The sequence below is a fragment of the Phytophthora parasitica genome (assembly GCF_000247585.1).
Source record: "Phytophthora parasitica INRA-310 unplaced genomic scaffold supercont2.9, whole genome shotgun sequence".
Lineage (NCBI taxonomy): Eukaryota > Oomycota > Peronosporomycetes > Peronosporales > Peronosporaceae > Phytophthora > Phytophthora nicotianae.
In genome coordinates this window covers 542,397-565,810 of record NW_008648995.1, presented here as the reverse complement: position 1 = coordinate 565,810, position 23,414 = coordinate 542,397, and the positions used below count along the sequence as shown (strand labels likewise).

The 23,414-nt window shown below is 48.6% G+C and overlaps 7 protein-coding genes across 7 annotated transcripts; 4 read left to right on the top strand and 3 right to left on the bottom strand.

The window, feature by feature from the left end:
• Positions 1–380: 380 nt before the first annotated feature.
• Positions 381–992, top strand: PPTG_06262 (hypothetical protein; the record flags this gene model as incomplete). The annotated part of the gene is made up of 1 exon (XM_008900162.1): positions 381–992. One exon carries the CDS (start codon positions 381–383, stop codon positions 990–992), a length of 612 nt encoding a protein of 203 aa, XP_008898410.1.
• Positions 993–4,061: 3,069 nt separating this feature from the next.
• PPTG_06261 (hypothetical protein) lies at positions 4,062–10,773 on the bottom strand. The gene has a single exon (XM_008900161.1). The coding sequence runs from the start codon at positions 10,698–10,700 to the stop codon at positions 4,197–4,199; it is 6,504 nt and encodes a 2,167-aa protein (XP_008898409.1). The 5' UTR covers positions 10,701–10,773; the 3' UTR covers positions 4,062–4,196.
• Positions 10,774–13,778: 3,005 nt separating this feature from the next.
• PPTG_06260 (TKL protein kinase) lies at positions 13,779–16,556 on the top strand. The gene has a single exon (XM_008900160.1). It carries the CDS (start codon positions 13,939–13,941, stop codon positions 16,222–16,224), a length of 2,286 nt encoding a protein of 761 aa, XP_008898408.1. The 5' UTR covers positions 13,779–13,938; the 3' UTR covers positions 16,225–16,556.
• Positions 16,467–17,315, bottom strand: PPTG_06259 (hypothetical protein; the record flags this gene model as incomplete). The annotated part of the gene is made up of 1 exon (XM_008900159.1): positions 16,467–17,315. The coding sequence occupies one exon, from the start codon at positions 17,313–17,315 to the stop codon at positions 16,467–16,469; it is 849 nt and encodes a 282-aa protein (XP_008898407.1).
• A 2,470-nt stretch (positions 17,316–19,785) lies between these two features.
• Positions 19,786–20,232, top strand: PPTG_21857 (hypothetical protein; the record flags this gene model as incomplete). The annotated part of the gene is made up of 1 exon (XM_008900559.1): positions 19,786–20,232. One exon carries the CDS (start codon positions 19,786–19,788, stop codon positions 20,230–20,232), a length of 447 nt encoding a protein of 148 aa, XP_008898807.1.
• A 714-nt stretch (positions 20,233–20,946) lies between these two features.
• On the top strand, positions 20,947–21,463 carry PPTG_21856 (hypothetical protein). The gene has a single exon (XM_008900558.1). It carries the CDS (start codon positions 21,040–21,042, stop codon positions 21,148–21,150), a length of 111 nt encoding a protein of 36 aa, XP_008898806.1. The 5' UTR covers positions 20,947–21,039; the 3' UTR covers positions 21,151–21,463.
• PPTG_06258 (TKL protein kinase) lies at positions 21,376–23,160 on the bottom strand (the record flags this gene model as incomplete). The annotated part of the gene is made up of 2 exons (XM_008900158.1): positions 21,376–23,048; positions 23,122–23,160. 2 exons carry the CDS (start codon positions 23,158–23,160, stop codon positions 21,501–21,503), a joined length of 1,587 nt encoding a protein of 528 aa, XP_008898406.1. The 3' UTR covers positions 21,376–21,500.
• Positions 23,161–23,414: the final 254 nt, after the last annotated feature.

The window sequence follows — 23,414 nt, the reverse complement described above, 5'->3', positions numbered from 1 at the left end:
ATGGTTGGCTGCCAGTACAGCGCGCTCGAAGCCGAGGACGTGCGAACTCGATAGTTCATTCTGCAATTTGCACCAAACTAGCCAAGTCTACCAGTCTTACGATTAATTTAACCCTCCTCGCCACACCCGGGCAGGAGGCAGTGTCAATACAACAAGCTATGTGCCCCAGAACTGAGTGAAAAATACGGTTTGCCATCGTGTAGGTCCTAAGGTATGGTACCTGAAAACCAATCCCAAGATAGTTAACGAAAAGCTTGATGACTGAAACCCGAGTCGCTAAACGACTCATGCTTACGCAAGCTCTATATCAACAACCGACCCGAGAGCCCACCTCACTTCCTAATTTTCCACGCCAGGCCCAAGACCACAGCATTTAACCGATGCGTTTGCTATACGAGCTGCTGTTTGCATTGTGTGTTGTAATCACTGTGTGCGATGCTGTGTCTCCATCTAATGACTATGCACTCGAAGCTACTGTCCAACAAAGTGGTCGCCTTCGAGCCTCGCATCGTTCCCGTGCCGCTGCTGAGGCTCGTGGCATGCCTGACTACCGGCTGTTAAGGACTGACAGCTTTGCGACGGAGAATGATGCTGCCGACGTTGAAGAAAGGGGTATCCCCGGTTTGTCCAAGCTAAGCGAATGGATCGAGAAGGGAAAATCCAAGATGAGCGACCTGCAACTACGGATACAATACAAGGACGTGGTTAGACACGGCGTGTCGGACGACAGGGTCACAAAAGCGTGGGTGCAACGCGGGAACCCTGCGGAGGATATTTACAACCGCTGGATTCGACTGAAGAAGTCGGACTTAGAAGCATCCAAACTCTTGCTGGAGCAAAACTTAAAACCGAGGGATCTGTATGACCTCTGGGCTGGACGTGGGATGAGCATGGAAGACATCTACAAGCTTTGGCGAGAACTGAAACTGGATGATACTCAAATCTATAACATGTGGGTTACATTACCAGGAAAAACAAAAAAAAACCGATGATGAAATCTTCGCCGCTTGGTTCAACGCCAACAAAAGCATAGAAGATGTTCGCAAGTTGTTGCGGCTCGATGACGGCAACAATTACAGCAATGCCAACACCAAGTTTTGGTTGAAATATATCCATTACTATGACAGACGAAAGGGAGTTATAGCTTGAGGCTAAATAAAACACGGCGTAGTAGAAACTACTGCCTAACAAAAGGCAAGTACTTTGGTATCCATGCACCACCACTTTTTAAGGTTGATGAATTTGATTCGTGCCTGGAGCACATGTAGATAGTTCATGTTCAACCACAAACTAAATGCTCTGGAAAGGAAGGCCGTTAACACAAAGCTGCTAAAAAAAATCGAATTTATTATCAGTGCAAAATAAGTTAGCCTTGACAAAGCGCTCCGATATTAAAAAAAAAAAAATAGTTGCTTATAATATGATGGCTCCTTTTAGAGTTTAATATACAAGAGTTGAGGAGCAGTGCATCTGCAAATGTAGAAAGCTCCTAAGGTCAAAGTCAACTATAGAATCTTTTTTTATTAACGTAGCATTTGCTCAATTCTGTAGTGGAGTGCTTCAATTCTCGAACTACATGTAAACAGGAAATTTATTCCACGGATTTATTTTATCATTTTCGTCCGGCTAAACGAGTCAGCCCGTGTTAGAAGAGAATTAGTAAGTAGACGTGATAATGAATTCTCGAAGATAAGTAACAAAATAGCAATGCTATAAGAAATATATTTCAGAGTCTACCGGGGATCCGATTTTCCTCGCATAGCTCATGTATGATCCTATAATCGTACCCTCTTTATATTATTTGACTTGCAATTATTCAGTGAATGAATTCGTAAAGTTGATACCCTTACAGGCATTTGAAAAATACCTCTCTCTGTAAACTAAATGGTCGGATTGTATGGAAATAACATACATTACTGTAAATAGTGTGCGATTAGCAATACCTCTAATCATTTATACCTGCATTGGTTTTGAATCACACACGTGAATGTTAACCCTGTCGGCGACAGTCCCATCTTCGTGCAACATGCAACTGCAAGTAATTTTTATATGGTTATTTATTGATTGTGTTCTTTGCGGGCTAAATACCACGATGTCGCTTATCCCACAGGGTACTTAAGTAATCCATAATGGTGATCCAGGAACCACTTACATATCCAGATCTCTATTTGTGATACACCCACATGCTACTCGCTCTGCTAGTTGTGCCAATACATTCATTATAGATGCAGTGAGAAGCCTAAGGACCAGGTACCCGACCTGCGTTCTTGCCAATGTTGGAACTCCAATTATCTTGCCAGTTCGACGAACTTCTGCAGTAAGTAGAGACTTGAAGGGTCGTAGTAGTTCGTTCTCGTTCGTATACTATGCTTCTCAGCTCTTAATTTTTGAAGCTGGGAAGCGAAGCGACTGCACTCTCAGAAACCTGCACCACTTGTAAGAGCGGACTTCGCAAGAAGGAGATCTCGAGTACAATGTTGCGCTATTGGTCCTACCCAGACAGTTGCTGAGGCATTTGCCCATAGCTCAAGCACAAAGAGGTTGTGGTCAACGTTTGAGCTGATGCGAGGCTCCAAAGCCACGCATTGGAGGTTGAGCTCACCACAGCCTCCCAGGACTGTCCGAACAGTTTAGATCTAGAAACAGATCGAAAAGGACCTACGCAGTTGAAGCCAAAAACAACGCGCAAAAGCGTCGCGCAGTTGATAGGAAAAGGAGATAACCAAAGCAAAAAGGTGACAGAGTAACCTGACTTCTTGCCCACAAACGGAGCAAGTTTTAGATCCTCCGTGGTGTAATTTACCGTGGTCATGCTGTATCATATCGCTGCAAGGGACTAATATCACTCAAGTGCCATTCACCTGCACTTTTTGCACAATCTTATAGTTTTTGTTAACATGCAATGCTCGAAATTTCAGAGCTTCTTTGTGCGCAGCGCGACTTTGTTATTTATTCGCCACAGGCGACAACGCACATGAGGTTGGCAAAATATTCGTCGTCATGATAGGTGTAGCTTTCCAAGACAGCTTAAGACATCGTAAGGGTCCACGACGGTGAACAAATACATTTTTGCTTATTGCATATTTTGGTGGGTTGCCGACCAAACTTAAGCGATTCCGCACATGTTTCCTCGATATTGTTAAATCTTTCTTCAATTGCTACAATTCGTTTCTCAGAGTATTTGCGTTTGTTTGGAAGTCTTTCGTTCAGAAGGTTACAAAAAGCAGGTTACAAAATACAGATGAAGGACAGTCACTAGAATCTAAAATAACCCCACCGTGACAGTTTTGCCCTTAATTGGATTAAAAAAATACCTAAAACACTCATTGGAGGTTTGGGTATTGGGGTTATTATTCTTAGTAAAACAAGAAATATAAAATTAAAGTATTCTCTGACGACTGTAAAAAAATAATCATTCAGTCCAACCAGAATCAACATTCGCTGAGCGAAGAGAGGCGGGCTACACTTCATCTCGGCCAAAACCTGCGTAAATAGCCCCGTTTGTGGAGCTACGCCTGGCTTGTATGGAAATATTATTTTTTTTGTTCTGAATGCCCATGATGTACGCTCAAGCGTCGGTGCATATCCTGCGCCTGCCTTACAGCCGCAGCATCTGCTTACTGTTTTATTGTAGATTACGAGTACTGCCAGAGCTCAAAACGAATGTGTACCTCCGTTGTTTCAGCAGGTTGCAAAAGTTTGTTTCAAATAGAGAAGTATTTTTAACCTGTTCAAAAGTTTTCTATGCACCAGTAAACACCCTGTACATGTGCTCCACGCATCAACGTCTAGTCATTGGATTGGTCATGAGAACACGAGGTACGGCCGTCGATAAATGTAAGACATTCCCCATTTACAGGGATGTTTTGCGACCTCACCGGCTGAACTTTGGCGATGGATGGCAACACCGATGGGTACACCAAATATCGGATAAACTACGAGTGTTACACGAAAGTTGCGAATAATTCTAGCAGGTACTTAATTGTAATCTTCTCCGGATGGATCAGCCTTCACGGATAATATAAATACCCAAAAGGTTAGTGTAAACGCCAATAAATAAAAACGGGAATGTATCTATATCGTGTTGAGACTAGGTATTAATAATTGAAGGATTACAACGTCGTTACTATCCTGGGCAGGACTATGGATATAAAATCCAGAGAACAGGAATAAGAACACACATGCGTTAGCATTCTTTAGGCTGTAACGACGTGTGAGCTGTCGATCCCGGCAATCGCATCTGACAAAACGTACAACTCGTAGTCCACGCTGGTCTTTGGCATAGAGAGCGAGACTTTGACCTTGTGCTTCCACGCCACGTGCTTCACATGCACCAGTTCTCCTTCCTTGGTAGTCAAAATCACGTAGAAGCCGTATGGTTTGGGTTTCTGCAGCCTCGACGTGAAGGCCAGATTCTTCGCTCCTTGGTCGTTCAAGCCCGTCAGCTCCACATCAACCTGTTGGTTCTGCTTCTGGATATCCACACGAAGACGTGGAACTCCTTCCGCCACACGAATAAACTCGTTGATCTTGTGCTTCGTCAAGCCACCGCGTTGGCTCTGTAGACTCTGAAGACGTTCAATGATCTGCGTCTTCTTGCTCTTCACCGCTAGAGCTGCCTGTAACTCAGCAATGTCTGAAATACCGAACTGTTCCTTTAGAAGCTTCACAACTGCTTGCGAAGCGTGGGGCAATTGGCTCAACACTTCCTTGTCATTTGGCCATCTCCCCTGGACTACAGCCTGTGATAAACGGATGCCAGCAAACACGAGATCCGTAAGCTTCAGGTGGGCGCAGAGGTCGATCGCAGCACTCAGAAGACGTGGCAAATGGTCGAGTAGAGTCCGAAGATCGTTGACAAAGTCGCTCGACGGCAAGCGCATACCCATCAAGTGCATTTGGAGCACTAGCAGAGCCTTCACTTCACTCCCGTGAGTCTCCAGTAGCGCCTTCTGACGCTTTGGAGCGCTGGCAAATAAATGCTTGAGTGGTGAGTACTTGACCTTAGCGCAGAGATCCGCAATGAGGTTACTCATGACCTCATTATGCCGCAACGGGATGTCGCGAAGCTCCATACTCGACTCACAAATCACACAAAGCAGCAGCAACGTGGTATCCAATGTCTTCTTCTCAGTAACAGTCTTGAACGCTGTGAGCATGTTGGACACTGTTCGAATGTCCACGTACAGTGACGCAGCCAGTTTCCCAGCAAACGTTGGCTCGAACGATGACGCGCCGTCAGTCTGTGACGCTGTAACACATTGAGAAACCTCCAGCTGTTCCATTGTAGTCGAGATCAAGTGCTGGAAGAACGTCTCCAGCTCGTCCTGCTTCGTAGACTTGTTCGACTGCTTCTTCTGCTTGCCAGGCTTAACGTGCGACTCCAATTCAGTGCCAACTCCGTAGAAACTTGGGTTCTTAAGTACGCGTTGGAACAACAAGCTCCAGCTCAGATAATCCATAACGTCCTTGGTTGAATGGATCAGTCCTGCTGCAATCTCAGCGTTCAAATGATTGGCCAACACCGCGTTGTCTCCAAGGCACGACTCGACCGCCAGAGGTTCGTACAGGAAGCGCTGCGTCATGTTCTTCTTGCTCTCCTCTACCAACACACAGGCCACGCCCTTGTCATCCAACAACGGCCGTCCAGCACGTCCAATCATCTGCAGTAGATCACTCAAAGGATACGAGCGGTATCGTCCGTTCTGGAAGTACTCGGTGCCCTTTACCACCACAAGATGCGCTGGAAGGTTCACGCCCCACGCCAAAGTGGACGTCGAGATCACCACTTGAATAAGTCGATCCTTGTACAGTTTTTCCACCAGGCCCCGGTCTCTCCGTGCCAGTCCAGCGTGATGCAATCCGATACCAAACGACAGTGTGTGCTTCAGCGTCTCGTCCACAATCTGGTTCGACTGACAGATCGAGTCCATGACTGCTTCGTCCATCTTCAAGAAGCGCTTGCCACCTTCGTCAGCGACGCAAAACTGGATCAAATCCAGCGCCGTCAGCTTCGTCTGAGCTTTGGACGACACAAAGATAAGCACCGGTTTGTCTGGAGAATGCGTCTTAATGGCCATGAACGTAGGCTTGTTCATAGCCGCCATACGAGCCACGTAATGACGCTCCGGGAAGCCTTGAATGTGGACATCCATAGGCACAGGACGCACAGATGCACGGAAGTTATACACCTGACCAGCTTCCGGGTTGTTAGCGTTACTTGAAGTGATTCCCCCCAGCCATCGACCCACGTCCCCAGCGTTTGCCAGTGCTGTCGAGAGGCCGATGACTCGAATCGGAGGCCCAGAGCGCTGGAATCGTCTCAATCGACTGATCAGAACTTCCAGTACAGCTCCACGAGGCGCCTCACCTACCAAATGGACCTCGTCTACCACGACAAGAGCCATCTTAGACATCAACGCACGGCCAATTGAGCTGCTTCTTGTCAGGAGATCCCATTTCTCCGGTGTCGTAACCACAATATCCGCCTTGTTCAGGATAAAATCCACGTTAACCAGCGTATCACCCGTCACTTCCACCACCTTTTTACGCAGCTGTGCGTTGTTCTCGAAGCGATTTTTCCACTCCGCCACCTTCTCACGAGCCAGAGCCTTCATCGGTGCAATGTACACGATCAACGACTGAGAAGTGCGTCTTGAAGCACCTTCACTCTTCTCGCTCAGCTGCTTCCACACTCGAAGCATAGCCAACTCGGCACACACCGTTTTCCCACTACCAGTGGGAGCACAGAGCAGTATATTCCCATTCTGATGGTACAGCTGGTGGAAAGTTTGCGTCTGGATCGGGTTAAAGTACTGGAACTTGCCCACATACAGCGCCTGGTACACTGGATCGTCCAGAGACTGGAGAGGCTGAGGATGTAGACGCAGCAGCTTCGTGTACATCTCCTCCTTCTTCTCAACCACTGCGCTCACACTCGGTTTGTAGCTCACTTCGTAGTAAGATTCGATGCCCACAAAGCGATCTGACAGGATTCGAATCACGTAGTTGGCTTCTGTCTGCGTCAGAGAGATAAATACTGGCAAGTAGCACTCCACCTCGAGGCTTTGAGTGCCTGCTTTCCATCCCAAGAAGCGACTTTGATGCAGCACAGAGTACTCGGAATGGTAGATGTATCCAGTGATCGCGTCTTCCACCCAGAGCCATGAGGCCAGCGTTTTACCCTGGAAAACCCCTTCTTTCCACTCTGGGAACAGCGGATAAAGCTCGAATGTAAGCTTGATCATATTGCCTCCAAACGGTTGAGTCTGGACGTTGTCAATGTCGATGAACGGGACGCTTTGCACCCATTTCTTGACCTTAGAATTGAGGTTAAAGGCGCCAGGGTCAGCCACTGCGTCGTACAGAGTCATGTTATGACGCCGATCCACTTCTCCGACGATGTCTAGCGGCACATTGGGCAGCTGTAGCATCGCGTTCTGGTCGAACCACATCTTCTGATCGATACATTTGGCCAATTGGAGGAATTTCTCAGCCTTTCGAGCGCTGTTCTTCTTCAAACAAATCTCAAACAACGCACGACATACTCGAGAGCCATTCTGCGCGACGTAATTCGTGTCGGAAATGAGCGTAAAAGACGACACTCGAGCGCGGCCAATCAGACCCTGCAGCAGAATGTTCGTCTTGCCAGTGTACGTGTCCATGCCGCCTCCCAACACGTCAAAGCGGCAGAATCTGCGCTTCAGTTTCTCCAGCTCCGGCATCTCTTCTTCGCGAGACTTCAACTGCTCGAACTCGTTGCTGCTACACAGCACTAACAGCACCTTCTCCCAGTCCAGATCGTCCTCGTTGTCCTCCTTCTGCCCTGCTTTACTGTCCAGAAGATCGTTAAACGTCTCGATGGACGTGTGTTGGATGTAGAAATGACTCGCCACCCGCCCCATGGACGTCACAGCGAACGCGATTTTACCTTCTCGGTCCGAATTCAAATGCACTTTTTCGCGTAAAATTTTGATCATCCGGCAGGTTGCGAGCTTCTCCGCTGCGTCCGTGAGTAGCTGCCTGCGTCTTGTGATCAGCATCGGGTCTTCGTTCACATCGTCCAGCTTCATACCGTAAGCGAGAGGATTCTTCCTCATGCGTACGTACAAGTACGTGTAGCTAAGCCACGTACAGGCCTCGTCCAGATTGCTCACAGTTCCAGACACAATCTCAGCGTTTAGATGGTCAGGAAGAGCCTTGATTAGAGCAGATTCCATCGGTATACCAGTAGTAAGTAAGCGGAGATAATGAGGAAGTTGGTCTTGAGTCGTCACCAGTACAGCGTCACCACTGGTATCGTACTGTGGACGGCCGGCACGACCGAAGATCTGCATCACATCCAGCATACTCAGCTGCGTCATGCCTCCTTTATCAGCGTTGTACACTTGCGTACCCTTAATAAGGACTGAATGTGCTGGTAGATTCACACCCCAGGCTAACGTCGCAGTACAGCACAGCACACGAATGTAGCCAAGTTCAAAGAGCTGCTCGGTCAGGTTTCGGTCGCTACGCAGCATACCGGCATGGTGGATACCCATTCCGTATCCCAGAAGCTCTTTGAGCTCTTTATTGCGACTCTTTTGCACCCGTTCTTGTAAATTTATAGGCATCTGGAGCTCAGGAGGCGGTAGAAAAGCCTCCAACGTACCAGGCTCTTCCTCGTTCCCACGTGCCAGCTCGACGATACTGTGCATCGTGGCTGCTGTTTCTTTCCGCGAGTGAACAAACACCATCACTTGTTCGTTATGCTGAACTTGTTTTAAACAATGCGCCAACGTGAGCTTGTTCATCATCAACTGGATCTGCCGTTGTCGACTCATAGTCGCGCCTGCTGCTTTCTTCTCCTTGGCAAGATCTTCCTCACTCGCTGTGACTGTAGAGAGCGCTGCTGCACTCAATCCCAGCGCCTCTTTCAAGTTTGCGTTGGTACTCACACCAATGAACGTTTGATCCAAAGGAACAGGTCGGTAGGTCGAGTCAAAGAAGAACAGGCCACCTTTCCCACCGTTCGTAGCTGCGTTCTGCATACGAGAGTCTCCACTCGGAACGTACACACGTAAGAACGACGCCACGTCGACGTAGTTGGGAAGAGTAGCGGATAGACCGACGATCCGGATCATGCTCTGTGTGCTCTCCACTCGACGTAGTGTACGAGCCACAATAGTCTCAATAACGGGACCTCGTTCGTCTGCTAGTAAGTGGACCTCATCGATAATCAGCAGCTTCACTTGACTCAGTAGCGACTGCTGCGTACTGGACTTGCGCGTGATGACGTCCCATTTCTCCGGAGTTGTGACGATCACGTGGGTCTCTTCGATCTCCTTTTTAGTGAGCTGCATATCGCCCGTAAGTTCACGAACTTTTAACTTTAAAGCCTGCAGTCTTTGTCCAAATTTGGTCACCACTTCTTGTGCCAGAGCCTTCATAGGAGCCACGTAGATGATCTTCATGTTGGCCACACCTTGACTGGACTGACGGTTTAACTGCGTCTTGACTTCCTGGAGAATTGTTAGCATCGCCACGTTCGTTTTACCAGCTCCAGTGGGGGCACAGACCAGCAGGTTCTGGTTGGAATTGTACGCCGCGTTAAAGAGCTTGGACTGCAGACGATTGAGCTTCGTGATCCCGTGAAACGCTGTCTGCGCAAAGTCTTCGAGGCTGGAGATTGACACGAGTTTTTCTTCTTTTCCCAGAGCTTTTCTTGCATGGGCAGGGATGAACACGTGCTCGTAGCCTTTGTAGTGCGTTCTCTTGGTGTTTGAGGGCAACGTTAGCGCCCCCGCTGACGCCAACTGGCCTGCTGCAGCAGTGGAGTCGTATCCTCCCTGCAAAGCTCCAAACTCACGCTGTACAAGGGACGAAGACTGGAGTCTCCTCTCCTCCTCTGCGAACTCTCTCTGCAATCTCAGAACTTCGGGATCGTACCCTGCAGCTTCCAACCAATTCACATCCTCCTCTTCTTCGTTCTGTCTATTAGCTCTACGTTGAGCTTTTCTCTGTTGGCGTAGGAATTGCTGCTCAGACTCCGTCTGGATACTGAACCCCGTTGGTCGTGCACCTCCACTCTCGTACTTTTCGGCCATCTCCAGCATCTTCTGCGTGTCCTGCAACTTCTGTTTGGTTACATTGGAATTGCTTAATTCCTTCTGGTTCTGCACTGCAAATGCTATAAGGTCCATGCCCTCAACGCCCACAAGACCGAAGAGTTGGGCCTGCACTGTGTCTGCATCAGGACTGTCCTGCACAGTCTGCAGGACGGATTCGGCCAGCTCCAATGTAGTCAGGAAGCAGCTGTCACTATTGGCCGCTGTGTGCTGAGCACAGGCCGTTAGTAGAAGCTCCGCCGCGTCCTTCTTGGCTTTGGGTTTCTGATCTTTGGTTTTGTTCTTCTTGGAGGTCAACACGGCGCCTACAGCGCCTGCAGCGGCCTCGCGTTCATTGGCTGCACGGAGAGCATCATGTTCTACTTGTAGTACCTTTAGCAGGTCGCGGCGATGCGTGGGGGTTGAAATTTCCCACAATTTGTCCGAGGACAGGAAGGGATCTCGGAATGTGCGACTTTGATTGGTTATAACTTTGCCGGTAGAGCGCGGTGGGAGGCGTGAGGACTCGGAAATCGTTGCATTTTGGCTGGCAACACTAAGTGTCGATGATGGAGCAGGGAATTCGGCGCGCAGGGCCGACAGGAACGACGTCATCACCTCGGGTCGAGTGTTCCCAGTCCGCCAATGATCTTGAGTGCGAGTGAGATTGGGGCCTGTATTGAGGAGTGTACGCTAGTGGGATTACTTGGTATTTGTATGTCAGCCCACCAGAAAGAACGTGCACAGATTGTTCGACAAACTGTGAGTGCTGGTCAATTTTTGCAAGGTTTATTTACTTGTATTTTTAGCAGTGACCTTAACTCGTTGCATGTACTAAGTTCGAATATCAAGAATCAGGCAGCTTGTTTTAGGGTACTATCCACGTTACATTTATTATCTAACTCCCGCCAAATCGATAATTCCTTGCTAAAACAAGCGATGCAGGTGCACTTTTGGGCTCGCACCTCCTGCATTAATGTATTGATAAGACTAACAAGCATCCAAGCCTTCGTTTAAGTCAGAAAGTATGTATATATGACATTTGCTAGTCCAACCAGCAGCTGGTGAAGAAGTTAAAACAGGCTCGATCTCTCTGGGGACCTGTAGTTGTGTCGCGAACTGCTTGTTAATAAAGCTACCTTTTCAAAAGCAATTTGTTTATATCATTATTATTATAAAAATTTGGTTTTAGCGATCAAGTCCTGAATATTAACACAATTTGCCAAGATAGCAAATATATCGAGATTGGTCATCATGAAAGTACATGAGTTTGCTACAGTACAAACAGTGAAGGGACATTTATTGCATAACCGGCTGAATCAAGTATCTTTGATTTTTTTTAAGAATAATATTTGATGCTACAACAGACCAATAGGCAATCATTAATACAGTAGTAGCAGGATTCATGATACACAGTGCTGTCCTACTCGACTTTATCATCCCAATGAAATAGTGACTTGACTAGCCCAAACAGGGCTCGAAAAGTAAATACATCACCACCAGCAACCGTTGGCAGGTGGTGTTTCCTTGACAAAAGCAAAACTCGTTGCTTTGTAGCTCCTTAGATTGTTGTGTTAAACACGAATATATTACATTTCGAGCTTGCTAACCACAGATGTATCCGTTGCTCCCCTGAGTTCGTAGACTTATTTTGTCTTGCCTATTTCGATAGCCTGAAATGGAAACAGGTTTTGGATGGTTCTGTTCCCAGACACCTTGTAGTCGCAAAAGGAATCGGCTTTTATTTTAACCAGGCAACGTTTGCTCAGACTTTTCCTCGTACCAGTATACGGAAATTTAACGTCAGATAAAGGCTAACTTAAAATAAGTTTCGCCGCCTTAGTTGCTGCAAGTTACTGTACTCAGTGCTGGAAATGGGAGTTGAGTTAAATAACATTCATAGCGTGTATTTCATGGATTTGGGTAAAACTAGGATTCAATTCCATTATCAACTTCAATGACGCGTTCAGCGGTGGAACACCGTTGAACTCTTTAATCCCCTCGCATAATACATGAAGGGGCAGCGAGCCGTGGTCCACTGCCAGTGGATGACGATGTTACATCGTCGATGTACTGTAATAGTAGATTCACTATTGCAGATCTCCCTTGCAACATGGTACTTAGTGCTCATACATGTAATGTGGTCCTTTACATGGGTCCTTATTTTTCGTCTGCATCTGCATTAACGTGGCACGAAACACACTTAAGTCTATCTCGGTGTGCTCCCACCACCGTGGTAGTCTATTAATACTGCATATTCGAGTTGATTCACAGAATGAACTGATCGTTTGTATCTTCAACTACTACCAAGCACTCGGTGTCTTTGACTCCAACTGCGACGGATTTCGACAGGTGAATTTTGGTCAACCCTACAAATCGAGGTGGGACCCGCACTAAAATACATGTAATAGGCTTTCCCGTCCAGGTGATCGTGGTTGCAGTCGTGCAAGCTTACGGCGTCCGTGTGGAGAAGCTCCACTAGCGTTCGAGAAGAAACGACGGTGGCGCATTTCCACTTGATTCAGAATGCAAAATGGCTTTCCTCAAGAAATTCAAGCTCCAACGTTGCATTTTTTTTATTAAAGTATCGAAACACCGCCGTGGCGACAGCTCCAGGATGACGATCCCATCGCTTAATCCTAGCGAGGCGCTCGTCTCCATTTTACAGCACTTTGATCCAAAGTTTGGGCGTCTCGATGGACGAATCGAAAGCCCCTTCTGATCAAAGGCGTGCGTGCAATCTAAATCTCGATCCACTAGGATATCTTCCAAAATTTGGGAAGCTTTCCGCCGATAAGGAAACAATTAAATCGCCGCGCTAACCGCACAACAAACGAGAACCTTCCCTTGATGTGTATACTGGTACAATAGTCGCGGTGTCGCGCCTTGTTTCGTTCCCAGCGTTATCACGGGCTTAGTGCGTGAGTACCGACACAACAAATAATACACTTTCTGGCCTTCAGCGATACGGATCGACCCAGTCTTGCCCTCGTGCAGCTTCTGTCAACGCAGAATTGGCGCTCCTCGCCGCCGATCCAACGTTGCATCCCAGTCTTGGGCACGACAGCCCCACCGAAGTTTGCCACCGAATTGTCTAGGCCTGGCTGGACCTTAGGGTGGTGGAAGAAGCAGTGTAAACCGATATCGATTGCGGTCCAAAACCAGTCTCGAATTCCGAGCCGTAAGGCAACCGGATCATCTGGAGACCAACAAAGCGACGACAGGCAAGTCGTTGCAGCTATCACTGCGCCAAAGTAGGAAGATGTTGCAGCTGGTAGGTGGAGTAGGTCAAGCTCCAAAAAGTTGGCACCGCTTTGTTGTTAGCATGACGAGATCAAATTTGTTGCCATGGAGCGTGAAGTTTGAATCCTCGAGCTCCATGCATGCACGCGCTTCCAGACATCTCTGTGCCCCACCGCAACAGCTCGATCTGTTCCGCACAAGTTTTGTGATGGTGCACTTTCACCTGACTGTCATAGTCGTGCAGTATTATCAAAACCTATACCCAATTTCTGTAAACTGGGCCTTTAGGAAAACTCTTCCCCACCAGATTCTAGAAATGGGTATTACGAATGCTTTTGAAAGTGTCAGTGTCAGGCGATTTCAAGCTGTAGGAGCAATTCCTTGCGGCACGTCCAAGCCCAGCTGGAGCACTGGAACCCGGACCGTCCAGGTGGAAAGGCCACCAGAAGGAGCTTTTGAAAGTTCAGCTCGCGTGAGAGAAGGGAGGACCATGATCGATCGGAGGGTGCAGTATAGTCAGACCAAATCGACCGGGTCAGCCGCTCGGTCTCCGCTATCAGTGGAAGGCACGAAAACTCGCACTTGTTGTTCACAGGTACAGTAGTCACCCATGCTGCGTGCGCCATGGCTCGGGGCGCTCGTCCTCGCAACGAGCGGTGGGGTGTCGGTGCTCGCGGACTACCAGACACTCGAAATCTACTCGGACGCCAACTGCAAGTCGATCCCCTTGGTTGTCACTCTGGAGATGATCAATACGACCTGTTCCAAGAGTGACACGTGCAGCGCCATTGAAATCAATAATTCGTCCTACTACTTCGCGGAACGATGTGCCACCGACCGCTTCGAATACACGTCATATCTTTTCAGTGGAGCCAAGTATCTGATGATTGACGGGTTCCAGGAAGAAGGGTGCAAGTCATACGCACGCTCCAATGTCTTCTTGGCAGCGGGCACCTGTCAGCTCGCTTCGTACGTAGGCACACGCAGTGAAATCGCGACGCTATTTAACGACGGATCAGCCTATATGACCATCTACAACGACTCGGCGTGTGCCACCGAGGCGCAGACGTTCGACCTCAAAGCGTCAATTATTCAAGAACATTCGTGTTACCAGGGTTTCAACAAGTTTTACACGTCGGACCATACAGGTATCCTCACAGGAAGCGCCAGCAGCAGCGGCTCCAATACGACGGAAACTACGACGTCCCATGACTCCAACATGACTGCTGGATCGTTGTTTGGCATCGTCGTGGCGTGTCTGGCTATCGTTATCCTTCCTGCCCTACTGATCTACTGGAAGATGCGTCGCTCTAAGCGAAAGGAGCAGAAGCGTGGCGCCGACGCTAATACCCGAGCACGGACGCCCGACGTCGCGCTGGCTGTTAGTGACAAGCACGAGAACGAAGAGCGATATGCACCCGAGATGTCACCCAGGAGTGACCAGAGGAGCACGCTCAGCTCCCACACAGGGGGATCTGGACAAGTACTACGTAGCAACGAGCTGAAATGTGACCCTCTGCGCAGTGATGAATTGCGCGGTACTCCTCTTTATCGTAAGGACGAACGGAAACGACGGAGTGACGAGCTGCGCAGTGGAAACAGGTTACGTAGCGACAGATTTCGTGGCGATTCCATCGGTCGGAGTGGTCGTTTACATACCGACGAGCTACGCACGACTCCCGTGCGCGGCAACCGGATGCAGCGTGAGGATCTGAACAATAATTCGATTCATAGTGACCCTGTACGTAGTGACCGGCTCAAGAATGAACGTCAACGCAAGGAACGGCAGCGAAAGGAGCGACAACGCGGGGACGAACCACGCAGCGACCGTAGTGACCGGGATCGAATGCCTAGTGACCCGGTACGCAGCGACCGGATGCGTAGCATTGAATTGCGTAGCCATCGTACGCCTAGTGACCCAGTACGGAGTACACGACCTGACCCGAAACCACAGCCTATTCATGCTCAAAGACTACGCGGCCCGGTCACGGCGGACAGCGTGTGTGAAGACGACGCCATCTTGTCTTCGCGTATCCCACGCGACAACGTGTTCGTCGAGGACCTGATTGGCCGTGGAGGCTACGGAGAAGTATACAAGGGCACGTATGAAGGAAGAGCCGTGGCCGTGAAGATGCTCTTCCCGGAGACGCGGAAGAGCACGCGTCACGTGACGGAATTTCTCACTGAAGTGAAGATGATGACGGTCATGGATCACCCACGCGTCGTGGAGTTTATTGGCGTGTCCTGGAACAATTTGATGGACCTGTGTGTAGTCACCGAGTTCATGGCAGGAGGCGACCTGCGCGCGTGGCTGAGCGACCGTGCAGACAACGACAGCCCCGTGGGCTTTGACTTCACTAAGGTGAAGATCGCCACGCACGTCGTGCACGCACTCGCCTACTTGCACTCTCTGTCTCCTTCGGTGATCCACCGAGACTTGAAGTCTAGGAATATTTTACTCAGTGAGAATCAGGACGCCAAACTGGCGGACTTTGGCGCATCTCGCGAACGGGTAGACCGTACGATGACTGCAGGCGTCGGCACGTCGCTGTGGATCGCGCCCGAGGTTATGATGGGCGAGCGATACGACGACAAGGCGGACATGTTCTCGTTCGGCGTGGTACTGTCCGAGTTGGACTCGCAGCAGAACCCGTACGCCCACGCGAAGGATAAGAACCCGACTGGACGTAAAATGCCCGAGACGGCCATCCTTCAGCTGGTGGCTATGGGTAAACTACGCGTAGAGTTTTCTCCCGGCGCGCTGAAGGGCGTGGTGCAGCTTGGTACAGCGTGTACCGCGATCGACCCGACGGAGCGACCGTCAGCAGCCGAGGCGTTCCGAAAGCTCCAGACGATTCTGGCACAAGAGGCCAAGAAAGCAGCCAACGCGAAATGAACCTATAAGAAGAGGAACTCTCAGTGTGAGAATTTTGTATCCACTTCCGCGTTATGAAGGCTTCGACGCAGCATATCGATAACACACGAACACGTTCGTATAGTCTCGGCAGTGGGTGATGCCGACGTCGTTCTTTATTCGGAGCCTGCGCTGCTACTGCCATTTCCTGTCAGGGCTGGCATGTTATATACACCCCTGAATAAACCTGATGTAGATGTACTCATACGAGGAACTTGTCTTTGTTATCTTCTTAATCCGAGGCTGCGAATGAAATTTTCCATTCGATCCATACACAAGATGCACGCAGCTACGCAAAGAATGACGTACGCTACAAGGATCCCGACGATAGCACCCGTGCTGACTCCTCCAGAGCTCTCGACCGGCGTGGTTGACACTGTAGTCTCGGATCCTGCTTCGTCGATTATAGAGCTGTTAGATGGACTAATGCCGTTAGAACCGACATTTATACCTGAGTTTCCCCTGCTACTGGACGCTGTCTGAGAACGAGTACTGACTGAAACGCTAGAACTAGTAGCAGTACTAGAACTGCTTGTGTAAATGACGCTGTAGTTGTTGTAGCACGAGTGACTCGAGACCGTCTCGCTGTCTGGTTCATACCCGAGGAATGGAGATCCAGTACACGAGCTGTCGTTGTAGATGCCTTGGCTTGCCGAGCCATCTTTATTCACCTTGGCGATGAAGTAGTTGTCGCCGTGATCATCATAAACCTGACACTCCCCTGTTGCAAGAAACGCCATAGCCCCCAAGAAGAACGTGCATAACTTGGAATATGTCTCGATCATGACATAACTGGAACCAGCGAACGTGTCGGCCACGTACGTTTGCCGATCTGTAGTCTCGCACGTTGTTTCGGACGAGTAAGTTACGCTGTCAGCGATGAACAGTACGCACTCTACAGCCTCGCAGTCGACGGAACCAATGACTGAAACAACCAACGGAGTTCCTGAGCAATCTTTACCCGTGTAGATGATGGTACTAGCGAAGGATTCGGCGGCGATCGGTGGGGCAAAAGCAGCAATCACAGCAAGCACGGTAACGAGGAGTTCAGTGGGCTGGCTGGTGAACAGCATTGCGATGATGAAAGCGATATACCACGTGGATGTTCAATGAAAAGTTCGACAATAAGATCGAGGAGGGTGGGCCTGCGGGAGCTGCTGAATGAGCAATGGTGGTTCGAACATGCAATCGAAAGTTCTGCGGTTGATGTGACCAGCATAACAGCAACGAAGAGAGTTGTATGGAGGGGTAGACTATCAACGCTTGCGTTGGGCGTTCAATATGCGTCGTTTACTTGTGTCCGGTGTTCAATGGCCTCGGAATGCTGAGAGAGGATTGCTCTAGATGTGGCGAGCCACCCTTACGTAAACTCTACGACCAAGGAGTGGATTCGATGAGTGATTCGCGGACGAATGAGTGTTAATGCTATGGCATCGGATGGCCACGAAGACTACTCTCACGTTGCGTTACCAAACTTATGGTAGCAAGAGCTCAATGCATCGAGCCCATATCTTAGTCTGCTCGGGCTTTGTATTTGAGCAGTTGCGTGTACCCTCGCCAGGTTTCTCAGCATCACGACGGACAGATACTTGCAAGAGATAACGTGTTGCCTGCGCTGTAGAGCTTGTCGCAATCTAACATTCTACGGCTCGTTGAAAACCAATAACCCCGTCACTGAGTCATTACGGTATTGGCATGATGGCTATCTGGTTATCTTTTATTTATACTCCTAGGTACTACGAGTATTAATACGATCACACGTACAACTCCGAGATGTCCAATGCTTGCTTTTGGTTGCTCAACGCGATTTCAGTCTCTCAGCGACCCCTGATTGAGGAGGATTGTTGCAGTAGAACGGATTAAACCTCTGCCCAGCTTCAACGCTATCAGCAATGGTATGCAAATTCATGCGTTGTCGACGGTATCGTTAAAAAAAAAAAAAACTGGAATTACAACAATAGTTTCACATCATCATTCTCGTTCATTCCTTACCGCCCGTGCTCTTATAAGAATAAACAATTACGGCCGCAAAGAGTGCTAAGAATGCCCCGGGATGAAGCTACCATGTTCGGATGCCTCTTTCAAAACGCTGCGACTCGTGTTAGAGTTGAGCACATAATGTTGCTACTGCCGAGTGCTTCCTCGATTGCCTTATCAGTTCGAGTTTTTTTTTTTGCTTTTGCCGCTGAGCGCCTTCTTCATGTTCTTGCTGCTGAGCTCTTTTCCCAGGTTCTTTTCGCTGAGCGCTTTGTCGATGTTTTTGTTGTTTTAAGCGTGCTTATCGTTGAAGGTATTAATAGATGGCTTCGATTTGAAGAGAGCTTTGAATCTCGACGCGATTCCTCTCACTTTACCACCCTCACTCACATCGCTTGTTTCACCTGAGATCTTAGCTGGATCCGTCTTCGTTCGCACATCGTTCTCCCGGAGATGTCGAGCCACACTGTCGCTGGAACGCTCTTGCTGCTGGCAACAATTTTCGATGCAGGGATCGGCTTGGTTGGTAGTAGCACTGTTAAAACAACACACCTCAATGGCAAACAATGCCAAAGCGACTGTTTCGACAATGCATCGGTAATGGTGGTAGCGAAGAATGCGGATCAGCTGACTGTGGATTGATATGTAGAAGTAATTTAGACTAAGGTTAGTTGCACCTGAGTGCTGTACTTAATACAGTATTTCTTGCAACACAAAATGGTGAGAAAAAAAGATGCCGTCAACGCTACATTATCACTTAAAGGATCCCTTTCGATGTCGTGCACACACCACCAATCTAGGTTTTTGTGCCTGCGAATATTTTTCAATTGAGGCGACAAAGATGCCGATTGTTCAAAATAGATTTCGCTCGGCAACATTCCGAACTAATGTTAGAACACGCAGGAATGTTTTTTTTTTTTTTTAATTTTTTAATGTTAGTGAAGCGGCATGAGCAGTTAACGCGAAGCTGTAGAGAATGGGGGTGAAGGTCATGTGTTCTTATGTATTATCTAACTGTGATGAACTTGACTTTCTGTGAAAACAAGGGATTTTTTTTTGACTGAGAAGTTCGATAAACTACTATCTTCTACAGTAGTTTGGGCTATAAACGACTCGCCTTCAAACAACTGGATATAAATCCAGAGAATATTTATTATTGTTCTTTCTTTTTCTTTAACAACTCGCATTTCTTTTTAAATAACTGCGCTACATGGATCTGACAATAAATTACTAGCTTTTAAAAAAAGTCAACAGCTTTAAATCGCGCATTTCATTGGCTTACTGCTTTCGTTAAAAGTCGCAATTTTTCACGAAAAAACCCTTGAATTAGACAGTCCATTCCACACACACGGAAGATGAAAATAAATAAATAAATAAAAATCGTTCCAGTTTTAGAACGGTGATCGTTGAATGCTTGGGTAGCGCTACGGCTCTTATTTTACAGAATGGCGACCAGAAACTCATCCCGTAGTGTTACTCTTAGGCTAAGAGTTACATCAATGGGATGAGTTTCTGGTCGCCATTCTATAATTCATCGTGTTGTGTGCGGATTCGTTGGGCGGCATCATGGTGGAGGTTGTTCGCAGCGCCCTCTTGCTCGTTAACATACTCAACATGATGTATCAGCTTTCTACGTGGAGTATGAACTACGGCTTTGCACTAGGTGTGCAGCTCGATGCGTGTTTCTCGTTTCTCTTGGTCTTTCTATTACTGCTTCGTGGCACTTGTGGGCCTGTCTCGCTGCCATTCGTCGAAATCGCCATCGCGCGCGTGGTTTACATTGCGATCTCACGCGTTCTCGTGCTGCTCGCAGTACTTCGCGTGACGTATTGTCTATACATGCGCACCTTACCACTTGATAGTTGGCCCGATGACAACCTCAATGCTGTTCGGCACGACTATTTCGTTATGGATTCGATCACGTGGATGCTACAAGCGGTGGTGAACTGCTCACTATCACATGACCTACGAGCACCTGCTAAAAGGACATTATTGCCAACAAAATTTCAATAAGTTTCGACTGGATTGTCTATGAAAGAGCTCAAGCATTGGTGAGACTCAGATAAAGACATTGACTTCAGTGGTACTGTACCAGCATTAATCCTAGTTGACACCGGTTCTTGTATGCAAGGCGAAATTGCAAATTTTTTTTTCTTTCAATTTTCTAGTCTTGAATGTTCCTCGAACCAAAAGCTCGGAAAGTAGCCAACCCAACATCTTCGCGCTTCACTTCGAAACTGACACCAGATTCGTGCACTGCGTCGTTAAAAGCGCGACGTCTCCTTCACAGCTATGTCATTTTTTCCTACTCTAGGACCAAATCCACCATGGTTGTCAGTGATACTATCCTTGTGGACAAGAATGGCGATACCTTCAGCTGCGAGGCTCAATCGAGTAATAAGATGTCAATCATCCGCTTGACGAGCACCAACATCTAGGCTGTTTGGTTAGCTTCACTTCAATTTTACAGACGCGTTGCCCTTGTTGATAACGTGTGTTAGCTTATGCGGATCTGTGACGTATTTGTGTACACAATACATGATTCGTCAAACACTTCATACGTCAATTGACAATGTCGAAAAACAGCAAACCGCGTCATTTGTCAAAGAGCCAATTAAAATGCAGGACTGAATTTGTCAATAATTAGTTTGTAGGCAGGATACACCAACAGAGTACGGCTGCAGCTAGCTAGAGTCAATAACTAAATCTCATTCTACAATTTGCCATCGCGTGTGCACTTCATAACAGGATCAAAGGACGAGCAATGTGACGGTGCAGAGCGTGAGAGACTACAGTCTCAAGCACAACAATGCCTTGAGGATGGGAAACCTGCACCGCGTCATCACAGCAGCCTTGATGGTACGGCAGCTTGTTGCTCATGATCGTCAGAAGGATCAGATCCAGCACCGTGGTTGCGCTTCTAGGACGTGATCGATGAAAATCTCATCTGTACGGGCTGCTCGGGAAATCTTTCGTTGAATCAAAAGTATTTTCCTAACGTCTTAAAGCTAAGACTTGATGGGGAGGAGGGCAAGTGGTCGTTCCCGATGGTTTTAGAGGATGCGAATGCCATCCAGAAGCGAGGCTGAAACCACGAAGTAATGAACAACAAATGCATGTGCTAAGCACTAGCATGGGCAATACATAGCATAGTATACGCAAATGGTGTTTCAAGTATGAAGTGTCAAAAGCAATATTTGCTGTGTCGGTTGCGCGCACTACGATAAAACTTCATTTCGTTAACGTCTATCTAAATGGGTTGTTGGTATGTTTTGAGATAACTACAGCGTCACCTCTTCCACCTCGAAAGACTTGAGTGCAATCTGCAATCTGTGCATTGCTTCTGCAGCAGTAGGTCGGTCGTCAGGTTCCACGGAGATACAGGCGTGAGCCAGCGTCAACAGCTCCACGGGGCAATCGCGTGAGAACTCGACCTGCAGGTTCCCGACGGCCACCATCTGTAGGATCGCAGCCTCCGTCGGCTTGCGTCCACTAGGATTCCTCACATTAGCGTAAGGCATAAAGTGCGTGTCAAGCTCACTCAACAACACGCCGAATGAATACACATCGGCCTTGCCGTCGTAATGTCCACCCATCATAACCTCGGGCGCCATCCAGAGCGACGTTCCGACTGCGTTCGTCATGAGGTCGTCTGTGCGTTCCCGGGAGACGCCAAAGTCCGTAAGCTTAGCGTTCAACTGTGACGTAAGCAACACGTTGCGAGACTTGAGGTCACGGTGGAGAATGTTCGGTTCCATCGAATGGAGGTACGTCAGACCGTGTGCGATATCCATCGCGATCTTGACCTTATCGTGGTCAAAGCCTCGCGGACGCGTGTGGTTGTCCAAGAAATGGTTCAGTAGAGCACGAAGGTCCCCACCAACCAAGTATTCCGTCACACAGCTAATGGAACTGAGCGATTCCCACGCAATTCCGATGAAGTTGACAATGCACGGGTGTTCAAGCTTGGCCATGACCTTGGTCTCCGCAAACAGAGCGGTGATCTCGGTCATATCCTGCGCCGTCTCTGGCAGCAGCGTCTTTACAGCCACAGTCTGGCCGTTGTACGACGCCAAGAACACTTGGCCGAAGCCACCGCGGGCGATGAGCTCCTGAATTCGAATTTTCTCCAGAGGAATGCGAGCGGCGACGATCACGGGGTCGTCCCAAATGCCACCTTTACGCATGTGCCGTCTTGTGAACGGATCGTCCTGAGAGAGTGTGAAGATACCCGACGCGCTCGACATGTCCGGCTCCTCGCGGTGGTTGCGACGGCTGTTGAGCTTACCGAACGCGCCCGGAGGAGCGAGCTTGGACTTGGCAAGTGGTACGGCTTGCGAGTCTCCGAAATTTGACGGCATTTTGCTAAGCGAGAGCCGCTGGTTGGCCGCTCGTCTCTTCATCGTCACAAACCCTGCAATGACGAACATGGCACACGCAATGCCAACCACCAAGCCGGCGATGGTCCCTCCTGACATGGAGGAAGAGCTGTCAGGCGTTGCAATTTTCGTGACCGATTCGTACGCTGAGGCATTGCGAGTAGCTGTCGGCGTTGGTGTCAAATCCGGAGTAGGAGTCCACGGGGTCGGAAGAGGAGGCGTGGTCGTTGGGAAGTTGAACTGGTCGGGATTGCCCGATTGATCAGCTCCGTTCGAGTTATATCCGCTGTCTGATTCCGCTTTAGTACCCGATTTCGTCAATGAATTATCAGGTAAGACGGCTCGATTCGGTACTTCATCATGAGGAGGAATCTTCGGCGTCTCATGCGCCTCAGTTTCCTGCTCGTCGCTGCCGAAGAATCCGTCCTTCACCGGGCTCACTACATCGTCCTGTTTTTTTTTTATCGTCAGACAATTTATTCATGAATATACTTGGAAGTTAAAACTAACATGAAGGACGCACCGTGTCATTTTTCAACGAATCGAGCGAGTATTCCTTCATTGTTGTGGTTCGGAGGAAGAAGCGAGACTGGAAGCCTCAAAGACCTAGAGGCGTGAGTGCCCCACCGAACCGACCAACTCGATGCACGGACAGCGAGCGAGAAGCCACCTTTCCTGTTGTCTTATGCAAGTAGCCCTCACTTTTGCACGCTGCAGTTCACTTTAGTCTATCCAAGAAACAATATGGCATGTGCAGAACACCTGCATTTTCCAACCTCGACATGCAAAAGCGACAAAAAAGCACATCGAGGCAGA